Source organism: Podarcis muralis, chromosome 4, assembly GCF_964188315.1.
Source record: "Podarcis muralis chromosome 4, rPodMur119.hap1.1, whole genome shotgun sequence".
Lineage (NCBI taxonomy): Eukaryota > Metazoa > Chordata > Lepidosauria > Squamata > Lacertidae > Podarcis > Podarcis muralis.
Window position 1 is genome coordinate 68,991,743 of NC_135658.1, and position 22,619 is coordinate 69,014,361.

General features: G+C 41.4%; 1 protein-coding gene across 7 annotated transcripts in view; it reads right to left on the minus strand.

Annotated features, from left to right (window-relative positions):
* Positions 1–22,619, minus strand: part of SHROOM2 (shroom family member 2) — a 104,586-nt gene that overhangs the window by 14,086 nt on the left and 67,881 nt on the right. For 2 of the 7 annotated variants that reach the window (XM_028727719.2, XM_028727720.2), the window contains exons 3-6: positions 21,800–21,904; positions 19,815–19,946; positions 15,281–17,942; positions 12,462–12,562 (exon numbers count right to left, since the gene is read on the minus strand). The exons of 1 other annotated variant lie outside the window; for it this stretch is intronic. In XM_028727719.2, coding sequence (XP_028583552.2) covers positions 12,462–12,562; positions 15,281–17,942; positions 19,815–19,946; positions 21,800–21,904 — 3,000 coding nt within the window. Of the gene's footprint in view, positions 1–96; positions 178–12,461; positions 12,563–15,280; positions 17,943–19,814; positions 19,947–21,799; positions 21,905–22,619 lie in introns of all 7 variants that reach the window. 4 more of the 7 variants (XM_028727721.2, XM_028727722.2, XM_077927521.1 and 1 more) reach the window with 3 other exon arrangements.

The following is a 22,619-nucleotide window of genomic DNA, read 5'->3' on the forward strand; positions in this document are numbered from 1 at the left end:
ATTAGGGCTATAAGGAAAATCTAACCAAATTCAACACAAAGGGGTTTACACATCCAGGGTGGTGGTTTCTCATGCAACACATGCCAAGCATATTACCCCTGAAGAGACTGGATCTTACTGTTCAGAAAGGAGAAAAGAAAGAAAGCTTCAAGCAGCAGAAGAACCCAGAGGCAAAACCTGCAAAGTGCGACAGCAGAGTTAAGTATCAAGAAGTCCATACTGAGGTGGAGGGACCTACTATTACAATGTCCATGACTTTGCAGAACAAACACACGCAAGAAACGTAATTCAGAATGCTTCGTGTATCGATGTCACATCTGAACAAAGGGAACAATTCCCACTGAAGAATTCCCCTTCTATAAAAGATAACTTTATAGCCTATCAGCCCTATCTCCCTATTCCCCAACAGAATCCCGCCCCCCTGATTAGGGCTGAAAACTCAACTTCTCCTAACCCAGGCTTTTTTCGCCTCCACAGGCATGCGTACACACAGGAATCACTTACTTCTGGAATTCTTCCGCTGGCTCTTTGGCCTAATAGTATCACAGAATTGTAGAGTTGGAGGGACCCTGAGGTTCGCATAGTTCAACACCCTGCAATGCAGGAATCTTTTGCCCAACATGGGGCTCAAACCCACGAACCGGAAGTCTCCTGCTCGACCGCCTGAGCTTTCAGGTGGCCAGTGTTAATATTAAAATTAAAAACCAATGGCAATATTTCAGAGGCAATATTTTGAAAGCAGTGTTTATATCAAGGGGTGTAAAGCAAAGCTGCACATCTCGCCTCCCACACTAATATGTTAATTATCATCAACATCAACACCACCATCACCAACATCATCTAGTGCTGCTTTGTGAAGTGGCTCTTATTTCATTATCCCAAGAAGGTATACACAGATTACTTTCCAGTTCTGAATCTAACTGCAAGTAGGCACAAATGGGCCCAGGATGGTAATTTAAGTACAGTGGAACCTCGGGTTGCGAATGTGATCTGTGCAGGAGGCACGTTCGAAACCCGCAGTGCCTCGTCTGTGCACGCGCAGGTCATGATTTAACGATTCTATGCATGCGTGAGTGCCGAAACCCAGAAGTAACCCGTTCCGGTACTTCCGGGTTTGGCGCAGTGCGCAACCCGAAAATGCATAACCTGAACCGTCTGTAAACCAAGGTACTACTGTACTAATGGCTTCATTTTTGTATAAGTATTCTACGGCATACTCATTTGTGTGTATGCGTGTGTATAGATATAGATAGATAGATAGATAGATAGATAGATAATTAAATATTTTCTTTGGTTACAAAAGTACATGCATTGTCTCTTTTCTCAGGTCACAGAATCATTTCTACTGATCAGTTACATTCAATGTGAGACTTTAATGTTGTATACAGTATATAGTTGGGAGAGAAGAGAAGTGGGGAGAGGGGGTACTAAATCTTACATTATTTTACTTAATGTACGTGTGGGGTTTTTGTGTCAGTGTCAGTTGGGTAGGTTGTCTTTCTATTCATTTATTATTTTTCCTTGGTAGTGAGCAAGGTGGGTGGGGGCAGGGCATGGTTGGTTGTCTTTAGTTGACTGAGGTAGGATTTGTTTGGGTGTGTGAGGGGACAATGACTGTTAGGTCAAGTTAGCCATATTGATTCATATGATGTTGGTAGGTTTTTATTGTTGTCTTGTTGGGCTGTGTATGTAATAAAGCATTATTGAAAGTGTTTGTGTTTAACTTGTATTGGATAGCTTCTTTCCCCCCTCCCCTCCGGTTAAACTGTAATGGCTATTGACTAAAAGCAATAAAAATCTGATTGACTTAACTATGGGCCATTATTTGTGGCGCTGTAAAAAAATAATTCAGAGATACTCGTAAGGATTCCTCCCAAAGCTGTATAATAACGTTCCATGCAGTAACAGTCAGGCTCTGTAGGGATACATCTAAATTGTGCATTGTTCTTCCTCCTAATCCCTGTTCTGCTGAAAACCTCTTAATGCTCACCCAGTTTGACATGAGCACAGACTGAAAGCACATGATGTAACCATACTGAAGCTAAGCAAATCTGTGTCTACCCAGTGCCTTAATGGGAAGGCATCTGAAACCCTATGCACACCACTTTTGAGTTTTATAGTGGGGGGGAAACACATATATCCGAATGCTGTTGTTTATTTGGCTGTATGGGCTACACATAGTTAGAAATCTTAAACCTGTGTAACTATGTAACCGATGCAGCCAAATAAACAACAGCATTCAGGTACACAGATATAAATATATATCCTTAATAGTCTAAGATACTAAACAGAAATCCCATTTGATTGCAAAACATGTAATAACTCCCAGTTCAGTTTGTAAACTCCATTGAAGGGCATTGTGTTCAGGTTAAATACACGAATGCATATATTGAGGTATGTGTGAGTCTGCTCTTAGGAAAATTAAGCTGCAATCCTTTGCATGATTAACTGGGAATATGTCCCCAAGAACTTATATAATAAGAGTGACTTATGGAGAGTCACTACCAGTGAGTGTGTAGACATTGTTGAGCTAGACGGACCAATGGCCAGACTCGGCATGCGGCAGCTTCCTATGTTCCTATAAGGAGAGACTTGCAGGATCAGATCTGGCCCAGCATCCTGTTATCACAGTGGCCTATGAGAAGCTCTCTGAAGCCACCAAAGCTGAGGACAGACATTACATCAAGAGAGGACTCCAAAAGTACATTGCTCAGCCACTCTGCATCCCAGCTTCACAAATGAGCTGGCAGAGCTGCCATGCCAGTGAAATGAATGTGTCTGTTTTGTCTCTCCCTTGCCGTTCCATTTTTGGCTGTCGTCCCCACTTCCTCCTTGTGCTGGGGAAAGTTAGCAAACTAATGTGTGTGCCTCGGTGCATGTGACAGGATGCTTTCCATCTCTGGGATATGGGGGAGAGTTGGAGCTACAGCAAGGAAGCAATGGAGCAAGCCTGGACCAATTTTTGCTGTTATGGTTACCCTGCCACCTCAGTTGTGTTGCTGGGAAGGACCCACTGAGTTTGCTGCGCTTGGTTTGCACCTGGCTCCCCCCCCCCCCCGCCAAATAAAGGTGGTTTTCAAAGTAATGATAATAATAAATTATTCCCACTGCTTGACCCAAAAGTGCCCAGGTCACAAAGCAGCAGAATTCAGGTGCCCTAGCATTCTTGCAGGTAAAATGGAACTTGGAGAAGCCTCTGAACAATGTGTTGTGGGTTGTGGAGAGGCACAGATTATTGGTTCGCAGAATCACAGAACTGTGGAGTTGAAAGGAACCACGAGGGTCATCTAGTCCAACCCCCCTGAAATGCAGGAATCTTTTGCCCAATGTGGGGCTCAAAGTCACAGCCCTGAGATTAACAGTCTAATGCTCTGACAACTGGCAGCACTTCCAATTAGAGAATTTCAGGCAGCAAGGCCTAAGGCAATAATGGGGAATCTATGCCCCTCCCCCGATATTGCTGGACTCCAACTCCCACCATCCCTGACCATTGGGCCATGCTGGCTGGGGCTGATGTGAGTTGATGTCCAGGAATATGGGGCAATAAGTTCCCCAACCAATCTTGGCCCTCTTTGAAACAGCTGGCAGAGTAGACAGCTCTGATAATGCAATGGTTGGATCCAGTGGTTTGTTTTTTTTAAAAAAAAAGCTTTGCATTTCTTATCCCATTGGAATAACATTTATTTATGTCTCTTTATGATCTCAGAACACTGCCCTGGGAAAACTGATGTGAAGCATGGTTAAAGTGGACAACCAGGTGGCTGTGGGAAGCACGAGCTGAGCGCAACCACACTCTGCTCACCTGCGATTCCCACTAACTGGTATTAGGAGGCATACTGTCTCAGACCATGTAGGTGGAATATGGGGGGGGGGATGTGTGTAATGGAGTACCCCAGAAAAAGATATGACTGGCTGAAACCCTGAAGAAGAGGACTCCACACTACAACATTCTGTTGCAGGTTCCATTTGTACATAATGAATGCACGTATATGCCATACTGTTCAAAGCATAGGGAGCATAAACAAACTGAACTGGAGTAAGATAAAGTGTTCCATTCCCCCCCCCCCCCCAAAAAAAAAAACAAGTAAGGGGAAGAGCTACGTTACAGGTCTGTACCTGGCCCAGGGAAACAATATTTAGGTACTGGTGCACAGACGTACACACAAACACACACATTGCTATAAGCTCCCTAATTAATTACACATTGCATAGCCATCTCCTCTTGCAATTCTGAGTCCTAATAAGTTCACCAGCATGGACGTGCCAGGGCTTTTCTTCTCACCTAACAAAACATCTCTGATCCTTGAAAAACCAGGGAGAAGTTTTGGCTACAACATCAGGGCACAGGGTTCTTTTTAGCCCCAGGCTATACCACACCCACACAGTATAAATATACTGTGGTGGAAAAAGAATGCTTGTAACAAGCTAGAACAAAGCCTATCCTCATGAACTTGGTTAATGCTTACCTATAATCATAAGCAAGTTGTCATCATTCCCTCTTTTCCCCATTTAAGTCTTTGCACAAACGTAGCCAAAATGGCACCACCCGTGCTCAAGAGGGATGTATCAGCAGGCTTGGGGTAACCTGGAGGTTTGTGAGAATATGGGCTTTTCTCAAGGGTTTCTTTGTACTAACAGCCAATGAAGACTGTGCATCCTTAAGGGCCATTGGAATGCTGATTCCTGGGAGGGAGAATTGAAAACTGGGTGGGAGGCAGAAAGAAATGGCTTGTGTTGGAGAAGGGCATGGCTGATTGACAAACACAGAACAGGAACAGTCTCTGCTACAGTCCGACTTGTGTAACATTATAATCTACAAAGCAGGTTATGATCAGATGTGTGCTGAAGGCAGCGCAAATAAAACATGGGCCTATTATAAATCTATAACAGTCTGAAACAGATAATGATGCATGTGCAACAAAAAGGCAGAGAAATGCATTTCTGAAACTCGCTGATGACAACTTTGGGTGGCATTCAAGCAAACTTCACTCAGAGTAAATTAATGGATCTAAAATAGTCATTTTACATTTATTTCAATGGGTCTGCTCTGCTTTCAATGAGATAAATGCAGTTGAACGCCACTCTTCGTTATTACCATTTGAGCTGTAATGTAAAACACAAAAATCCAAGGTGAACAAACTATAAATAATAACACTATATTTTCCAGCCTACGTGTTGACAAAAGCTGATGGTTATAATGCCAATGCCTGCATTTGAAATATTTGAACAATAAATACAGCATCATTATTTACTGTTTGATCACCTTGACTTTTGTGTTTTGCCTTGTAGTTTACAGAGGTATTGTCTCTTTATTTTGGTTTGTTATTTGAGCAGGCAAGCCTTACCAAATGGCACATTTACTTCTGCAGGGGTAACAGAGTCTCCCTCCCCTTTCCTAAGCTAGGAACAGCACCCAGAAGTGCATTGCAGGGGGCTAAACCCTATGGATCCCTTCCAACTCTACAATTCTATGATCTAAGTTGTGCATTGCAAACAATGCTATATCTATATAACCAATTCTATATCTCTCTCTGTGTGTACAGCTAAATAGAAAGAAGGGTCTGCTCACAGAACAAGCAAATTAAAAGTACTGGAACACGTGAAGACATATCCAAGGACTTCCTGAGAGATATAAGGGGGGGGGGGAGAGAGGAAAAATGCAAGTGCAAACATATTACAGAGATTACACGCTATAACCCCTGTAAAATATATTCTGATATTTTAAAATATATTTCCATGGCCCTGAAAAATGCCTATTAGATGCAGTATCACTATAAGTCTAAGATGCATATATAATTTAGGTCATTAGAAATAGTATAACTGCTACCTAATAGTTACACTATAAATGACACTCAAATTCAATCTCATTCAGATTTGAACAAGTCACTTATTTGAGAGCAAGGCTCCGACTGCATCATAAGCTGGTAAAATGGTATGGGGGGCAAATAGGCCAGTTGCTATGCAAAATAATAAATGGGCTGAAACCTCTTATTTTAAATGGCAAAGTTCAAAACCAGTATTCAAAAACATTGCCCTCTCCCAGGACACTGTGAAAGTAGCCTTAGAGTGTCCATCCTGGAGCAAAGGAACTTCAAAGTGAGAAGGCAACATGAAACTACCGAATTACAATACATCAAAAGGGTCAATGCTATGCTACTGTTTGTGGGCTGATTTTTTTTTATTTAAAAAAAATCATATTATGTGTGTTACTTGGCTTACCAATGCCAGGATACCTGTCTTATCAACAACTATTTTGCAGAGCTACCACTCTTGAATTCCTAATTATTCATTTTCCTCTGACCTCACTGTTCATAACCGCATATATACCTGTAACAGGATAGCACTTCATATATCTAAGGAAGTAGAAAGCCGTCCATGAAAGCTTATGTTGTAATAAATGTGTTTATCTTTAAGGTGAAACAAGACTCTTTGTTCTTTTTGCGGCAGCAAACCAACACAGCTACCCTTCTGGAAATGGTTTCCAAAAGGATTTTATTTCAGCGAACTAAGCCACGGCGATACATTGCCCGGCTCTTGCAGCAGATTCTAAACCAGCTGCAAAAAGGCAATCCACTTAAAAGGAGTCAAATCACATTCTATAAATGGCAATCACTATTGGAACAAAAGAAAAGAATACTTCGCATTGCTGCAAAAGGGTTGATACAAAAATCATTTGCATTCCTTGCACTTAGTCCTTAAAAAAAAGATTGTTTTGTGTGTGCGTGCGAGGGAGAGATTAACCCCCTCTTTTGACGTCTCAAAGCAAGGCATACTGGTATTAAACGTTTAAAAAATACCAACACTACACCAACAGCTAAACAGTAGTAAATAAGACAGTATAAGAGAAAAAAATAAAATTATGTGTTTTACTAATAGCTGATTCTGCACAGGGCTAAAGAACAGGAAGCAAAAATAAACCCATCCAGTTCTCCCCCCACCCCCCTGACCTATTTTCATCAGTTAACAAAGCAGGCACACCTTTCAATATCAGTTTTTCATTCCAACTAGGGTTTTGGTTTTTTGGTTTTTACTCACCAATTGCTTTCAGAAACCCCAGCCAATGCTTCCGTATACTAAGCCTCATCTTTCCAGATGCTTCAGTAAAAATAAAAAGCAATCTCCATCTGAACCTGCACCACGCAGTGACAATTCTGCTCAAAAAGCTGTAAGTATGGAGATCTCACATCACGCAGCAGCAGCAGCAGCAGCAGCAGCAGCAAGACAGGCTTGAAGCCACATAAATGAGGGATGGACAGGCTACGAGGCTCACACCAGAAAACAAACGTTTTTTGAAAAGCGCTGCCTTCTAATTCCAGACTGCATTATGCTAACTGTGAAAACAAAAGCAGCCACAAACTGCACACACAGCCCAATGCCTCTTGCTGCAGTGAAAGAGTTCCTCTGTCACTGTGCTCCTTTAAATAATGATAATAATAATCGGGAACTAGAAGATACATTAAAAACAAAAGTACTCTATCTGGCGGTGCCTCACCCACTGTAATCTTTTATAGTACTTTCTGCAGGCAGGGATGGGCAAACACATCTTGCACGTAAAGGCAAGGGCTGCAATCCTGCCTACGATTATATGGAGAGAAGTTCCATTGATTTTAGTGGGATTTGCCCACACATAACTCTGTGGTCAGGATTGCATTCTAGAAGAACAAAAGGAATACTGAGCGCTGCAGCAACAGCAACAAAAATAAGCTTTGAACTTACTAATTATGAGTCAATGCAGTACTTTATAGACCTACGTGCTACCGGAGAACTAAGATTTGTTAACTTACCAGAATCTATAAGCATTTTGCTGCTATTCGGATGGATTCAGAAAGGCTGCATCCTTGCAAATACATCCCAGCGAGGAACAGTGAATGGAATCTGCCCCAGCCTCTGTTTCACTCGCTGACATACAGATGGTTTTCAAAGCCATGCCTCACAACAGCTGGCTTGTTTTTGCCTTCTCATGTGACTGACAAGTTCATACAAGCACTGTCAACTTTAACCTCAGTGACAGAAGGCTCAGCTTGTTTTATACGTTACATCACCAGAAATTATTGACCTTCGGCAGAAAAGGTTGTAGACTTCAAAGCTTTGTGTTCTTTTTTAACCCCTCAAAAAAGATTTTTGCAAATGCACTGTTGTGAGTTTTGTTGTTTTTATTATTATTAAGCATTCTAGTGTCATAAACAATAGGCGTGGAACTTGCAGAAAACATATTATTGTGGTTGCCTAATTATTGCCTAATTGTGACAGGTACAAGGAAGGTATCTTTTATAATTGCCTTCAAAATCTCACACACTGCCCTGCAAATTACACCTTCACACTTTTTGGGTTTGGTCAAAAAACCCCAACAACAATGGAAGCTATCTTGCACACAGACACAACCAGTTTGACCAAAGATGAGAGAGCCACAAAAAAAATTGAACACGTGTAATACCAGAAACAATGGCTCTATCATGTTACCTTCACATCTCAGGGTGAGGGGGATATCTGTGCACAATCTTAGTAAAGTGCCCTGCTGTCAAAATTTAAGACCTTCAGTAGGTTTACAGGAACTAAAGGGTTTGCTCATATTTGTGGCACAAATAAACATTCTGTGTATCTTTAAAAACAAAGCAAAAAAGATGGTTTGCAATAACCTTCAGGGCTACAAACCATTCTTAGCCATTCACCAGAAAGAAAGGGGTGTGCAAGCAGTTCAGTGCCACCAGATATATGTCTGATGAAAGCATGGTGTGTGAACAGGGTCAGAAACGATGCACAAGCTTGTTCCTCGTAAGAAGAGCCCTGGTGGATCACACCAAAGGCCTGTGTGGTCCAGCATGCTCTTTCCTACAGTAGCCAATGGGATGCTGAGCAGAGAACATGAGGGCAACAAACACTCTCCTCTGGAAAGCATCCCAATGTGGTCTAGGAAGTCACTTCATTGATGCCTGGGTTTGTAGGTTGCAACCTTAGTCACAAATTGTGTGTACATATACCACACAATGTAAAATTTTATGTTTTACGAAATAAAATTATTTACTTATTTGTTTACTTATAAAGCATTTTGGCAAATCTGCCAAACCAGCATTCGTAAGTCACGAGGATAGTCAGAAATGGTAAAAGTAAAAAAGCTTAAGAAGTGGCCACCTTGTGTGCCCTTCATATAATTTCTGTTGCACAGCTTGATAAATTTCTTCTAACTATTCACACATTGGGTAAGATAAGTTACCCTGCATTATTTACTTGGCAACTGGCTCCCGGTGGAGTATAGGATCAGGTTTAAGGTGCTGGTTTTAACCTTTAAAGCCCTATACGGCCTAGGACCCTCGTACCTACGGGACCGCCTCTCCTGGTATGCCCCACAGAGAAACCTACGGTCTGTAAATAAAAACATCCTCAAGGTCCCAGGCCTCAGAGAGGTTAGGCTGGTCTCAACTAGAGCCAGGGCCTTCTCGGCTGCGGCTCCAATCTGGTGGAAAGCTCTGTCACAAGAGACTAGGGCCCTGCGGGACCTGACATCTTTCCGCAGGGCCTGCAAGACAGAGTTGTTCCACCAGGCCTTTGGTCAGGGCGCAGCCTGACTCCCTCCTCTGGAAACCTGCACAGTATTTTGGTTGCCATCAATTTGATTTTAATTAATTTTTATAATGAAATATTTTAGAATGTGTGATTATTCAACTATTTAGTTATTTGATTGTTGTTAGCCGCCCTGAGCCCGGCTTCGGCTGGGGAGGGCGGGATATAAATAAAATTTATTATTATTATTATTATTAACATGAAAAAGGGGGTGGGTGGGAGAAGATATTATTGTTGTTGTTGTTGTTGTTGTTGTTGTTACAGTATTATTATTTAAATTAAGGGCTGAAATATTACATCTCTCAGTTTGGCAGTGCAATTTTGAAGTTTAAGAATACAGACTTGCAAACAACTTTTAATCCATATAAGATAAATGAAATCTTATTATTAATGAAGTTGCATTAAGTTTTATTTTTATTCAACTTAAAAACTTGTAAATAAAGCAGATCATAGTTCTTGCTCTTGCAAACTGGGTCATATGACCTTGGCCACAGGCATGACCACAACTCAGTTCACCTCTGCTACTTTGTATGGAGAAGGGTTATGATAGCATAAACCAGAAACATGTTATAAATGTATACCCTTTTAGTGACTTCTTTGACTAGCCTGAGCCCAACTGATAATCTTTCTCTCCAAGAACTTCGCCAATACATATATGCACAAACTTGCCACCTCGCTGCTGCAACCTGCCTGTGGCAGCATGGCAGGGCTGCACAACAAATTAGATTTTTTTCTCAGAAGCCAGAGAGATTTCCATGCTTTGCATTAATCACAGTGTAAATATAACAAAACAAATAACACCGCTGGTTCCAGGACTCTTATGTCATATAAATTAACGATTTGTAGCTTACTGATAAAAAGGTAAATGTAAACATAAAATGTCCATGTTCTCTCGAAGTCTGTTAATATTTCATAGACTGAGAGCTTTTGGTTTCCCATGCACACTTCCAGATTACAATGGACAAGTTCCAATCTAGCATGTCAATACCACTTTTCTACAGATGAACTAAAAATGTCCTTCAAACGTGGGCCAAATACAGAAAAAAATTAGCTTTGTTTCTTTTTTAAAAAATGTACAAGTGACTTCAGTATGTGTAGAAATTTCATTATATTAAAGTAGGTAGACTTCGGTCTTGTATATTTAAGCCCCACCTCTAAAAAAATACTGTGAACAAACTACATATTTTTTCAACTAGGTGGTCACTAAACAGTTACATGCCAAATGTTGAAAGAAAACTTGATTTTAGAAGATTTGGTGTCTCTCTTTTAGGCTCACTGAAATGGGTGGGGAAGCAGTAAAAGGAGTCCTACACTAAACAACTAAGAACACCAATGTCCTATATGTATTTTATCAATGGCTATTACTATTAAATTTATTACCCATCCTTCAGCAGCAGCAGCAGCCGGGATGGGTTTTAACAATTTAAAGTTCAGAATTTAAAACAGAGTACTGTACAGCCAAAGGAATGGGTTTATTAAAAAATAAAACTTTTAATAAAGTACCGCATCAGAATGTTAAACGTGCAACCCATTTCAGGATTTAAAAAATATGCTTTCAGTGCACATGTATGCATATATAAAAGGTCCCCGAAAAATACCCTGACTTCCATTATATCCCATGTTTTTTTGTGTCTGGTCACAGTTTCCTCAGTTTGCTGCTGTTTATTTCATGCAGCGGATACAACTAGGTCAAACAGACCCTGAGCTAGGGATGGGCAAGTACGTCAATTTTGGTTTCTTTCAGTTTTTCATTCTTCCAGCATATCCAAGTATGCAGCCAAGCTCTGAGGCACACTTCCAATACAAAATCTGCCTATGCTTCCTATTTTGCTCCAACATGCTGTAGTAGCCATAATGCCATAGTGAAGAGCAGCAAAACACTTTTGTGCACTTACGTGTGCTAAAAATGACAAAAATGGGGCCACTTTCCAAGGGCTGTGACAATAGTTCTCAAACTCATCTCCCTTGAATAACCTACTTTTAGTCTTCTCAGATAGCAACTATTAGCTGAAATGCACACACACACACACAAATCTCCAAGCCTACTAAGCAATTTCTGTCCTGTCCATCAACAGGACATAGTCCAATCTCCTTGTATGCGAAGGGATCAAGTGACACAAGGCTGCCCATGCCAATGTTTTAAGCCAAAATGAATAACCTGACCCAGTAAAGAAAACAAAAACAATCAGGCACCTCCTCTTATGAATGAACTATCCATTGTTCCATTCTTAAAAGCACTTTCGCTGAAAGCACTTAATGCATCCCCCAGAAATACAATTCAGTGCCAAACCTACATTGGCTATAAAGTACATTCTACAGGTTTCTCTCTCTCCCCCAAGACATGGTCTGGAGGCACGAGGCTATCACCTTGCTGAATCTAAGTAGGTCTGAGTCTGCCTGGAAACCTCCTGAGGACCACCAACATACTACCAAGGATTCCATGATTGAAAAAGGTGAAATATAAACAAACAAAACATGTGATAAAAGAGTTAACACTCCCCCAGGAATAGTATGTGAGAGGCTCAAAGGCACCTACAAGCAATCCTAACCACGTCTATCCAGAAATTAGTCCTGTTGAATTCAATAGGATTTATTGCCAGGTAAATGGGATTAGGAATGCAGCCTGGAGTCTTATGTGGATGTAAACAGCTCTAACATATATGCAAGAAATATCTGAGAATTACCTCTGTAGTATTACTATACTCTTAACAGAAGTGATTTTCTTTATCCTTGAGAAATAAAGGCATATCACATAGATGAAGAATATTAAAAGCAAAAACAAAAAGACTATTAAAAGCAAGTTCTTTTAATAGTTTCAACTCCTGCTGGATAAAATTAAGCTAACCATATTCTGCAGTATATGCCAATAAGCCCTGGACACAGAAACGCATAAAACTGCTTACCTTAAATCGCAGCTCCTTTCACCAGATCTTGCTGGAGAGCACGTAAGATGTTCGTCTTCCCTTTTATTTTCTGCATGTCTCCTTGCTTCAGCTGATGCTTCCTGAAAAAAGGTTTCATAACATAGTAAAGCACCAAATCATCAAGTTTCAGTCTGCAGAAAAATATATTATTACACACCCCTTCATTTGTGGGTTTGTTTAGAGTCCATAATGTATCCACTCTTATGCTGATTTGGCTTAAAGCACAATAGTATATTCCATGCAACCTCTCAGTTGGCTTTACAATCCTTGTACTCAAGTTACTAATTCATCTGACTGCTCTAGAAAGGAACAACTTTTTTTCACTTTGGCAAAAACTTGCTACTTGCAAGCATTTTAGGACTCTCAAGAACTGTGTGCGTGCACAAATGGGTGTGTTTTGGCACATGCACACAGGAAAGAGGGTGTATATATATATATATATATATATATATATATATATATATATATATGCTTTCGTAGATTTTCACGGGTACAGGAATGCAGGTTTTGGTGTCCTCGGGTGTCTTCCCGTGTAAAAGATGGGGTGTCTAGGCGACGTTTCGACGAGGTCTCACTCGTCATCTTCAGGCTGGTGCTTTCGGCTTCTTGTTACTGGAACAATAGGATTTATTGCCAGGTAAATGGGATTAGGAATGCAGCCTGGAGTCTTATGTGGATGTAAACAGCTCTAACATATATGCAAGAAATATCTGAGAATTACCTCTGTAATTTATCCTTGAGAAATAAAGGCATATCACATAGATGAAGAATATTAAAAGCAAAAACAAAAAGACTATTAAAAGCAAGTTCTTTTAATAGTTTCAACTCCTGCTGGACACCAAAACCTGCATATATATATATATATATATATATATATATATATATATATATATGAATGACATCTCTTTTAAAAGTAGTTAAGACATGGAGCTTTTAGAACTTAATTATCTTAAAAATGCTAAATAACTAAACTTGCAAAAGATGGGTGTACAAAACACCTTGTACAAGAAAGCTACATGTATCTGTGCCCTTACAGCTTCCACACAGAACATACCAAAGGTCTACTGTCCACAGCTACATCCTATGCTACAACTACATCTGCTCCAAGACAGATCCAGAATAAAAAATGACACCCCCACCTGTCACCTAGTTCCCAGCTAAACACATTCCCATTATCCTCATTGATGAGCTACAGTCCATTCCAGATACTTCCCTCTCAAAGGCCTGGAGTGGTATGTCCTTGTCCACAGACAGCATTCTCAGCCAATCTAAACCAACTACTAATCAGCAACAGCAGGCCATATATGAACACTCACAAACAAGGAGTAGACCCTGAAACCAACCCAGGTATCAAGCTGTCTCTATATTTTCTGTTGAACTGATGAGCAGGTCTGAGGAGCCAAACAGGAAACAACTTTATTAAAGGACTATGTACAACAGGCTTTCTGTCCTTTAGCTAATTTCTCACTTTGCTTCTAGCCCTGCTTCCTGCTTGGGCCTAACCAACTAAAGTAGACATGGGAGGTGCCCTTAAAGGTACGCTCCCTCCCTTACAATATCCATCCTGGCAACACTATTGCTGGTCCTAAAAATATCAGCTATGCAACATCAGCTGCTTGTTCACCTGTCTGTGTTCTAGGGTTGCATATGCTGTCATCTGCCACCAAAGGAACATAAAAGCTGGTACATAGTTAGACCACTGGCCCATACAGCCCAGTATTGCTGACGCTACCTTGCTTGTTCAGAATCCGCTGTTTAATAATTTAATTGTGCAACCCCAATTTTTTGTATTACTGGAGGAGAAAAAGTTCTCACATTATGCATAATCTTATATACCTCTGTCATTACTCCCAATCAGCTATAGTTTTCCTGGACTAAAAAGTCACAAACTCTTTAGCTTTTCCTTGCAGGAAAGGTGCACTGACTCATTGATTGTTACGGTTGCCCTTATCCACAACTTTTTCAGTTCTGCAATACCCTTTTTCTAAGACAGAATGCCCAGAACTATACACCATATTCCAAAAATGGCCATGCATAGATTCTCATCAACTCGTCATGTTAATGGACCTAAATTGTCTCTACTATGGAATCTTCACTGCTACTGCAATTGTTTTCATTAAGTTATACACCATTAACAGTTAAATTAGGCTTGCCAGTTCATTGTCTGTGAAGTAAGGTCATGTCTGTTCCAATTTGCCTAAGATTACATACGTAACATTGAGCTTCATGTGCCATTTTGTTGCCCAAAAGCAAAGCTTAGAGAAATTCTTTTGGGCCTATTTAATTTGCCTGGCACTTTACTGTCCTGAATAATTTGGAGTCATCCTGGATACCGCAATGCTCACCCTTGACTCCAGATCATTTATTAATGAATTAAATAGTACCAATCAAAATACAGGTCCTTGAAGGATCCTGCTGCTCACTTTCCCCTATTGGAAGTACTGTCCATTTATCCCTGCCCTTTGGTTCCTGTTCTGTGACCAGTTATAGACTAGCAAGATGATCTGTCCTCTTATTCCAAGACTGATATTAATCAGAAACCTTTGGTGAGGAATTCTGTGAAAAAGTAGATAACGCCTATCAATACAATTCCTGTTTGGCTGGTAAGCCAAACTGATATTTGTAGACCCTTCGGTACGTTTGTAAGCGTACAGCAGGCTGTAAAATTAAATGGAAAATGAAAAGCAATCATGAATCTCCTAGATTACTGTCAGTTGGTCCTGTTAATCGCTTGGTCTTAAACATTTTGTTCTCTCCAAGGCAAAACATTTAAGGATAGGAGTAAAAGTGCCCTTTACCTGTTTGTAGAAATCTGTGGAAGGGGATGACCTGGACCGTTCATGCGTATATGGAGATTTCTCAAGCTGCTCATGGCCAGCATCAAGGATGTTGTCAGCTGAATGGTATCTTCCCGAGTTCCGAGTTTCTATAGGTTTCCTCTGCTCCTTCCATGATGCCTGGTATTCTGCGAAAGTTTCCAACCTAGGAGATTGTGCAGATTTTGCTTTGCGGCCACTGTAATGGACACTTTCTTTGGGTCTACTGCATGCACCAACCATATTCTCAACTCCAAAAGAAGCCGACCTCATCCTCCTTTCATACCATGACCCTTCAATCTCACCTTCGTAAGAATTGGTATGAGGATCATGAGGAGTCTGTACTTCTGGCCGACCATAAGGTGCATGTCTTTGTGAAGATTTTTGGTAGGCAGGCTTGCTCGTTTCTTCAAAGAACTTCCACCTATCTGCAAAAGAACCCAAAGCTTCCTCAGAAGTAGTTGGACGACGGCGTGGCCGGTAGTCATCATCCGACACCCCCACTTCATTTATCTTCTCGGGCTCAGAATAAGATTTCAATTTTTGTTCCGTTGTGAACCTCTTCCTAGCTCCAATCCGAGAAACGTGGTGAATGTTACTACCAGGTGAAGTCTGTTTAGAAGACTGCCTAGCCCCAAGGAAGCCTGCCTCGTCTTCAGAGACAAGAGCCAGTGGAGAAGAGTTATAATTATTTGTCTTCCGGTCTGGAAGATAATCCGCAGAACTGGGCTCCAGGTCCCTTCGCTGGAAAGAGGTGGCCTTCAAGACCCTGGCCTGGGCCTCTTTCAGATTGTCTTTGTATACATTAGTAAAAGAACTTTCTGATGAGGAGTTTATCTTTTCTGCTGAATCGGGTTTCCAGTTCTCAGCATACTCTTCGGTCTCACTTGACCCCGCTAAAACAGCTGTGCTTTTGCTTTTCTGCAACTTTGCTCTTTTCATCTGGATCTCGTTTCTCAGTGTGGTAGCAAAACGATCACTCCTTCGTGTGTTTTTGCCCAGGTTAGCATCAAATGCAGGCTGCTTAGTAATCTCCGCTTCGGCAGCAGGATCAGCCTGGCTTTTCCCTTCCTGAGCTAAAGAGTGCAACATTGGGGTCTTCTGAGGAGAAATTTTGTAGCTCTCTTCTTGACTCCACTTGAAATCTTTTGGAGGAGCTTTACTGGTGGGCACTAAGGCACATTCCCGCCCATATTCCCGCTCACAGTAACTATCGTGGTTCTCCTCAAAGTTCTTGGCTTGCACTGGCTTTTCAGGGAAACTTACCTTTCTAGATTCTTCCATTACAATTGTTCTAACATCCTCTCCTTTATTAACTATGTAATGACTGCTCTTTTCACATACATCTAGAGAAGGCTCAACAGGCTGCTGAGGTAGACAGTATTTGGGACTTTGGATCATTGTAGTCATAGCAGGACTCTCCTGCGGTCCAGAGGAAGTATGGTTCCCTATGCCAGTTTTCCGACATTCATCTTTGAGTAGTGGTCTCGAGTTTCCCTGAACAGGCTGTTTCACTGTCACACAGTAATAGCGGCTTAGCCCTGTGTTGTCCATTTTCTCCTCAGCACTCACGTCAGAAGAAGTGGCAGCAGCAGCAGCAGTACTATCAAGTATCCTAGCGTGGTTTGGATGACAGCTACGTTTGTCAGTGGGCCTTTCTTGAATGCCAGCATAAGTGGAGAGGTGCCGCTGCTCTTTAGGTGATGCAGAGACTTTTGCGTTGCGAAAGAAAGTGCTTTCATCACTGTACTGGCGCTGGTGATGGTGGCCATAAGTGGACTGTGCAAATCGAACGTCCGTGCTGGACAGAGATGATTGCAGCCTGCTGAAATTTCCTATGATGTTGTTGTTGACCCTGTCCCCGGCAGAAGACAAACCACAATCCAGACTGAGATCGGATCTGTAGACTGGTTTGCTGCTCTGCCTACCTTCAGAGGCCCTGTCGACTGCTCTGGCATCTCTCTTTTGTTGCTCTACAGTTTCAGCACTCCAGTCACTCTTGGCTTGCAGCCGGTGCTGGACGTCAAAGTGCTGGGTGCTCTGAATACCCTCTGAATAAGGAGCAGCATGGGCTCTCTCGTGACTTTTGGTGGCAGCAAAGCTATCACTACGAAGAGGTGGTGGTGGTGGTGGAGGGGAGGGCGACTTTTTCTTCTCTGGGACATACCACACAGGCCCAAAATTTGATCTTCCGGCCCCAGAATACTTTGAATCAGAATAATCTTCCAGCCGGGGGCTCCTGTTGTTTTCATACTGTGGCGCTTGAGGTGCAAAGCAGGTATTTTTCTCATCTAATCCTCCATTATCACTTAGAAATGAGGCAGCCTTGCTATTTCCTGATTTTGGGGTTTCCCAGTGACCCACCTTGTACCCGGCATTCTCAACTGAGGCAGCATCTGCACTGGTCAATGTGTGGTCAGGTGTGCTAGAGCTAGTAGAGAAAGAGCCGTAGGCGGAATCCCTTTTGCTGGGATTCCCCAAGTGGTCAATACTACTGTTGGACTTTGCAGAAGACATCTGTCCATATTGATACACCTGGGGTGTGTGATCCCAGCTGTCCATGCTTCCAGCAGAACTGAACTGGTCTGAGGTGCGATGGAGATTTGACTGGTCCCATGAGCTTGACAGATCATGGGAAGAGGAGCTGTAGCAAAATATGAAAAGGGCTCTCGTCAATATTGCACCAACAAAACCCATACTCTCTGTTGGTAGAAACAGCCATACTAGATAATATTACAAAAATGCAAATATTATAAAATCAAAATGCAAATATTATAAAATCAAAATACACTGTTTCTGTACTTTACATATGCTGCTGCCCTTTCCCCACCCCTATTTTTAATAATACATCTGTTGTTAAATATGCATTCTGCCTTATAGCTGTATATGAGACAAGCAGAAAATAAGTTATTAGACTCTTGTTTTTCACAAGGATTGAATTGTGAAATTTATTCCATCGTGAGTATTTTGACACTGCTGCTTATTATGTATTGCTTATATGCTTGTTGTATAGAATCACAGAATGTAAGAGTTGGGAAATATTATGTTATTATGCATTTTGGTGTTTTTGCCACTGAGCTGTAAACTGTCCTGTGACGTTTTGATGAAGGGGCGTGTGTGTGTGTGTGTGTGTGTGTGTATACACACACACACACACACACACACACACACACACACTGTAAATATACTAGTATAATCTGCATAGCGTATGAGTCCAACAGAATGCCCAGCAGAGTCTCCATTGCCCCAGGCCCTAACAGAGAACCCTTGACATGGGCTTAGTGATCTCTCCACATTTATCTCCCAACTCCCAGGTTGTCCCTAAGGAAAGTCAAAACAAGTAGAAGTTCCCATGCAGTCAGGACCCACCTGTGAATATAAAGTCCATGACAGGTTTTCATTCTACTTTGTAATACGTGTCAATGAGAGCATTTGAAGAGTATATAACAAAGCATTTTTTTTAAATAAAATCAAATCTGTGGGCACAGAGGAAACTGTTTCTGAAGCCATCCAGCATACTGGACAACAAGATTTATAGAACCATAGGGGCAGGTTAAGTGTTCAAAACAACTAAGAAAGCAGCTTTATTTTAAAAGTTTGAATTTGTATTATTAACATAAGCAGTAAATGGTAGTAAATGTCTAAAGGCGACTTAATGCTCTTCTTTTTAAAAGTAAACATAGCATGAAACATTTAAGATTACATTACTTAGTACTCCAATAAAATTGAATCAAGTTCCACTTTAGGGCCATGAATGGCAAGTATACTTTTCCCAGTTTTTTGTTTTTTTGGTAAATTAAAAGTCTGTATATTCTGAGACATGTTTTACATGCCACCAAAACAAAGAAGCAAATAGAATGCAAGGTCTGTGGCTAAAGGAACGCTTTGTGAGAGCTTGTAACCAGATCATGGTATACCTGGATTACAGAGAGACATTTTACCACCTGAACTAAGATGTAATTTTTTTTTATCCCCAAAATAGTTCTCATACAACTCATTACTGAGAAACATTCAGTGACTGAACAGGCGACGATGTGCCCTACCCAATTCTTTTTAATTGCTACATAGCAAGCAGAGATGTAATTAGAGAAAGCAATTGCATGACAATTCTTTAGGCATACACAGAAAGAGTGTGTTTTCCTCTTAAATACTTGCTTTGGAATAGGAGATTTGGTTTCTTACTCCTTCCATTGCATTTTAGTACTTTTAAGGGGCTTTTACACACCTGAAAACTGACGCCTGAAGAAAGGCCGAGAGAAAAGAAAAGAAAACCTGCCGGAAGAACCTGTAGTTCACTCTATTTACTTAGCTGCATAATGGAAAATACCCTGCAGACTAAGGGCAATCAGGCCCTTGTTATATCTAAGTTCCCTCATTACACAACTCGCTTTGTGCACAAAGACCAACTTAAAACCGTGCAGTTGCTGGCCATTTTAAGATAAGGAACAAACCGAGGCAAGCAATTATTTTCTTACCGTTGGAGCTGGATGCATGTTAATTTTAAACAGGAACTCACCTTGCATGATACCGAGAGTGCCAGGAAGCACAGGGATTGGTTGAGGAGAGCCGTGACGTGGCTGTCTCAGGGTGACTCTCCGTGAATTTGGTCGCATGCCAGGAGTGGGGCCTGCAGGCTAGATCATTCTTTCTGGAATGAGAAAGGAAAAACATAGGCATTTACTGCATATATTTTTAAAGCAATCAACCTCAGACCTAATTAACAAACACAGTAAGTAGGCTCAGGTTACAGAGCAGTGTCTGCTGCTCTAGGAAATCACCTTTGAAAAGAATCCAGGTGCTTTTTTTTTTTAAAAAAAGCATTTGAAATACAGACAGTGAGTCAAAGCCTGGAATGTTTCACCTCTTCGAGGCAGATAAAAGCACTTACTGATTATCTGTGAAATCCCTTATAATATAGACGCATACCGTCTATAACAATTAAGTCTTGTATAATTGCATGGAAGTACAGAAATGAGTCACTTTGTGTTTCAGCAACTCTCATTTTTGAAACCAGAGTAGGTGTGGTTCAGTGACAATGGCCAGGAACTCTGATCTATATTCAAATACCTGCTCATTAAGAGAGAAAACGTAATGTAAAAAAAAAAGAGGGTGCTCCCCACATTTCTCAGTAGTGATGCAAGCCCAGTTTTGCCAGTCAACTGGCACAAAAGCTTCCTGGGCTATCAAGCGTTGGTTTGAGAAGCGAGCCTTAGGCCTCCCTTTCAACCTTGCCATTCCCTACTGCCATCTTCTCATCCAGTAAATGGAGAAAGTTATCAAACTGTCCTGCATCTGCCTGCCTGAAACAGCGCAGCATCCAATTCAGAGGTCAGCATCACTGACAAGCACCTTACGAGGTCGATACACCAGCAGGGGCCTGAAGCCAACCATCCCACCTTGCTCCTGCTTACTGCTGCTGCCTGCCTACTACACCCCTTTTCAAGCATGCAAAAAGTGGCAATAGTTTAGAGAAAGAGCCCCTGTCCTCTCCTCGTGAGCCGAAGTAGAGAGTGGGCTCACAAGGAGAAGCCAAGCAAATGGCTAGTGGTGACAATGGCAGGGAGTTCTTCAATGGCATCTTGCCCAATGGCCTCCTAAAAACTTGGGAGCCAACAGTGTTCCACCAGTTTTAGGCACCTGGTTGCAAAGCTTTGTTGGGCATGTAGAAGGAGGAGAGGCAGGGAGGGAGGTTCAAGACCAGCTACCTGCTCTGGTCACTTGACAGTTCTGTTGTGAAATCTGTCACAAAGGACCATGGGGCCTCTTTTCACATGGTGGTTGTCTCTCAACCCATGTCCATAAAGAAGCCAGCATCAGAATCCAATATGCCTAAGCAATAGTTGTCCATTTTGGCTAAATGGCTTGAAGGCTAATTGCTTCAGGGTTTCACACAGCTTGGCATGTGTGGGAACCAACACTGTAACAGTTGCATGAGGTTGAATAGCCTGTGTGGACATGCTATTCTGTAAGAGCAATGCCATTTCTAAAAAAAACAACACATGTCCAAGTCCTTCATAAATCCAACTTCCCACACAATGCTGACAACTTAATGCTATCATTGAGTTCTGCACATGCAAATCTAATCCCACAAATTCAATGATAATTGTTGTGGCTGTCTCCACAGTTAGCTGATGAATCATGCAATTGTCTAGTTTAAAAACAGTAGCCTCATAGTGGAATCCTATGCATGTCTATTTAGAAGCCCCTTTGAAATTCAATGGAACTTACTTTCTGATAAGTGATAATTGGTAGGATGGCAGTTTAACCACAAACTGTTTATTTGTTTGTTGTTTGCTTGATATATATGCATGCAACCAGAATGGTTTGTACAAAATGTGAATGAAACATGAGACTACAGAATGACTACATGGCCAGATGCTTATCATGGAGAAATGGAAGTGGGAATGGAGGATTTCAGAATGGATTCCTGGATTACTGAGAAGGGTTTTTCTATTAGGAGAAGGGATAGGGAATGCTGTCTTTGTGAAACCAACACCATACCTCATGGAGCTTCTCAAGATCTTCGTAAGATAGCTCCTGGCCACATGAACATCACTTTCAGACGGCATTTTCTGTGTTACAATATCCACCACCAAATTCATCTTCCTGAGCCGACAGGGAAGCAGAGGAGGAACACAGTAGACCAGAGGTTCTCAGACTTTTCCATAGTGAGTCTCACCCCACAATAGAAAGGGGGGGGGGGAAGCAAGCTGACTGACACTCCATGCTCTCATTTCATGATTGTGAGCAAGGAAAGATAGAGAACATGGTCATGCCAGTCTGCAGAGGAACACTAGAGTAGCATAAAGCCCACTAAAAAGAGAAATTTGCCTAAACTCATTTGAAAACCATGGGGATAGAAACAAAGCAAAACAGAGAAGAGAGATTTGGGGTTTTGCTTCTTTATGTGGATGAATTTTGGATTTTTTAAAATTAAAAACAACAACCCCACACTGCATGTTTCTGAAATACTACGTGAATGCTTTCAGTTTTGTTAGTACACTGTTATAGGCTGCTATATAGGAGAGGATTGGTTTACATTATTGTATCATGCCCACATGCTAGTTACTGAGAAGAGCCGAATTGCAGTGCTGTTGCTTTTTAAATTGAAAAGACCCCTTCAATCATTGATTCCTCCGTGCATTTTAGACCACTATAAATAGGCTATCCAACACAGAAATTAATCCCAAATCCCTTGGTGCAAACAGAAAGAAGTCTGAAAAGAGAAAGAGCAAGATATTAACAAAAATTATACTGCTAGAGTGAAATACTTTGCAGGCGACTAGACTGGTTAGTATTTCCTACAATTCTGCTGTATCAA